The sequence below is a fragment of the Borostomias antarcticus genome (assembly GCF_949987555.1).
Source record: "Borostomias antarcticus genome assembly, contig: scaffold_586, whole genome shotgun sequence".
Taxonomy (NCBI): domain Eukaryota; kingdom Metazoa; phylum Chordata; class Actinopteri; order Stomiiformes; family Stomiidae; genus Borostomias; species Borostomias antarcticus.
In genome coordinates this window covers 2,501-5,000 of record NW_028175508.1, presented here as the reverse complement: position 1 = coordinate 5,000, position 2,500 = coordinate 2,501, and the positions used below count along the sequence as shown (strand labels likewise).

Sequence of the window (2,500 nt, the reverse complement as noted above, 5' to 3'; positions counted from 1 at the left end):
ATAGACAGAGAGAGAGAGAGAGATAGAGATAGATAGACAGAGAGAGAGAGATAGATAGACAGAGAGAGAGAGAGAGATAGATAGATAGACAGAGAGAGAGAGAGAGAGAGATAGATAGACAGAGAGAGAGAGAGAGATAGAGATAGATAGACAGAGAGAGAGAGATAGATAGACAGAGAGAGAGAGATAGATAGACAGACAGAGAGAGAGAGAGATAGAGAGAGAAAACACGTGTGTGAAAGAGAAACAGACTGAGAGAAGGACAAAGACACAGCGTGTGTGTGTGTGTACTGTATGTGTGTGTATGTGTGAGAACGAGAGAGGACAAAGACTGTGTGTGTGTGTGTGTGTGAAAGAGAGAAGGACAAAGAGACAGAGTGCAGGTGCGCGTGTGTGTGCGCGTGAGTGTGTGTGTGCGCGAGTGTGTGTGTGTGTGTCTCACAAAGAGCTTCTACCGCGCCCAGAAAACCTCTAAAAGAACCTCTGAATGAGCCTCTGAAAGAACTCTGAAAGTACAAGATGTGTTTTCACACGGGCTTCGGGGACATCCCATAATACCAGCTACTGTAAATAGATAGGGCAAAACACCCTCGAAGAGAACAAATCATCATCTTCATCATCATCATCATCATTATCATCATAACAACCTCCATTAGACCCCGCCTTCTCTTTGGTGCTAGTGTCTAATATAATATAATATAATATAATATAATATCATATCATATAACATAACATAACATAACATAACATAATATAACATAACATAATATAACATAGCATAACATAATATAATATAACATAACATAACATAACATAACATAACATAACATAACATAATAATATAATATAATATAATATAATATAATATAATATAATATAATATAATATAATATAATATAATATAATATAATAATAATAATAATAATAATAATAATATAATATAATATAATATAATATAATAATAATATCATATAATAATAATATAATATAATATAATATAATACAGCCTTCAGTTCATCCACATCTGCTGCTCAAGTCTGTTGTCCATAAAGGTCATAGACATATTAGCATTACTGTGTAAAAGACACACACACACACAGCTCTGTAAAGATACGAATGGTTTGTAATGATCGTGGGAGGCGATAGTGTGTGTGTGTGCGTGTGCCTCGCTAAGAGAGATGAGTAACATCATAGTAGAGTAGGACTATGAAAGGTCACTACATATTCATTCCTTATGTCTATTACTGCCTACACTTTGAGATCTGTGGTGTTCGCTGAGGCTGGAGGAGGGCGGCGGCCTGAATGAGCTAGCGCCGTTAGCGCAGCTAGAATTAAGCAATAAACCACTCGAGGCCGTGTTATAGTGATTTTATAACAGCTAGGGGCGTTGTTAGTGCCTAAAACCCCCCTAGGTGTTATAAAATCACTATAACACACGGCCTCGAGTGGTTTATTGCTTTTATACAACGGTTACTACAGCTATTAGTGTAAAATAGACACACAGCAATGTAAAATATTCACATTTATTCAAAACGAAGCATCATTCCCTCAATTCCGCCGAGCAAAATAGTTCTCCGACAAAAGGGTTGCCAAGCAACAACAACAACTACAATGCATTGGATCAAATGGGAGGCGCATTCATACTGAAAATGGAATGATATGCGGTCCAAGGTGTGTGTTACAAAGTATTTTAACACGGCTTCCAGCCAATCAGAATCAAGAACCAGAACTAACCGTTGTATAAATTAAATTAACTTTGGGGACTTGTTCTTCAGTGGTGGGATTATAATGTACATATCTCGACTGCTCTGCCTTCGGTAGGCCCAAGAAATAGCTGCTTGTCGCCGCTAACGCTAGCTAGCTTGACAGTGCGATGGTCTACTGGAGTGTTCTTCTTCTGTGGTTCGGCGCTGGGCGGTGTTGTGTTACCTTCGGGTTGCTGGCCAGGAAGTGTTCTTCTTCTGTGGTGTAGAGCTCTGCCGGTGAGCCGGGCCTCTCCGGGGTGCGGACGCCCCGTAGCACGTCACACACCACCCGGCGACACACCGACACCGCCTCCCTCCGCTGCAGCTCCCTCTGCACACACACACACACACACACACACACACACACACACACACACACACACACACACAATGCACGCAAAATTGCATCCAGTAGATGAAAATAGACGTACACACTCCGTGTTACAAACACACATAGATGCACCCTCAAAGACACACTCCCCCAACACTGCCGCCCACACACACACACACACACACACACCAAAATTACACCCAGCAGATCAACATACACATACAGTACACAAACACAAACAAGCATATATGCACCCTTACATACACACACTCCCCCAACACCGCCGCCCACACACACACACACACACCCACACACACCCACACACACACACACACACACCCACACACACACACACCCACACTCACACACACACACCCCCACACACACACACCCACACCCACACACACCCACACCCACACACACC

The 2,500-nt window shown here is 42.0% G+C and overlaps 1 protein-coding gene across 1 annotated transcript in view; it reads right to left on the bottom strand.

Moving 5' to 3' along the window:
- mycbpap (mycbp associated protein) overlaps positions 1-2,500 on the bottom strand; it is a gene marked incomplete at both ends in the record, with an annotated part of 9,534 nt that overhangs the window by 5,816 nt on the left and 1,218 nt on the right. Inside the window, 1 exon segment of the mRNA XM_084463352.1 lies at positions 1,930-2,076. Coding sequence (XP_084319478.1) covers positions 1,930-2,076 — 147 coding nt within the window.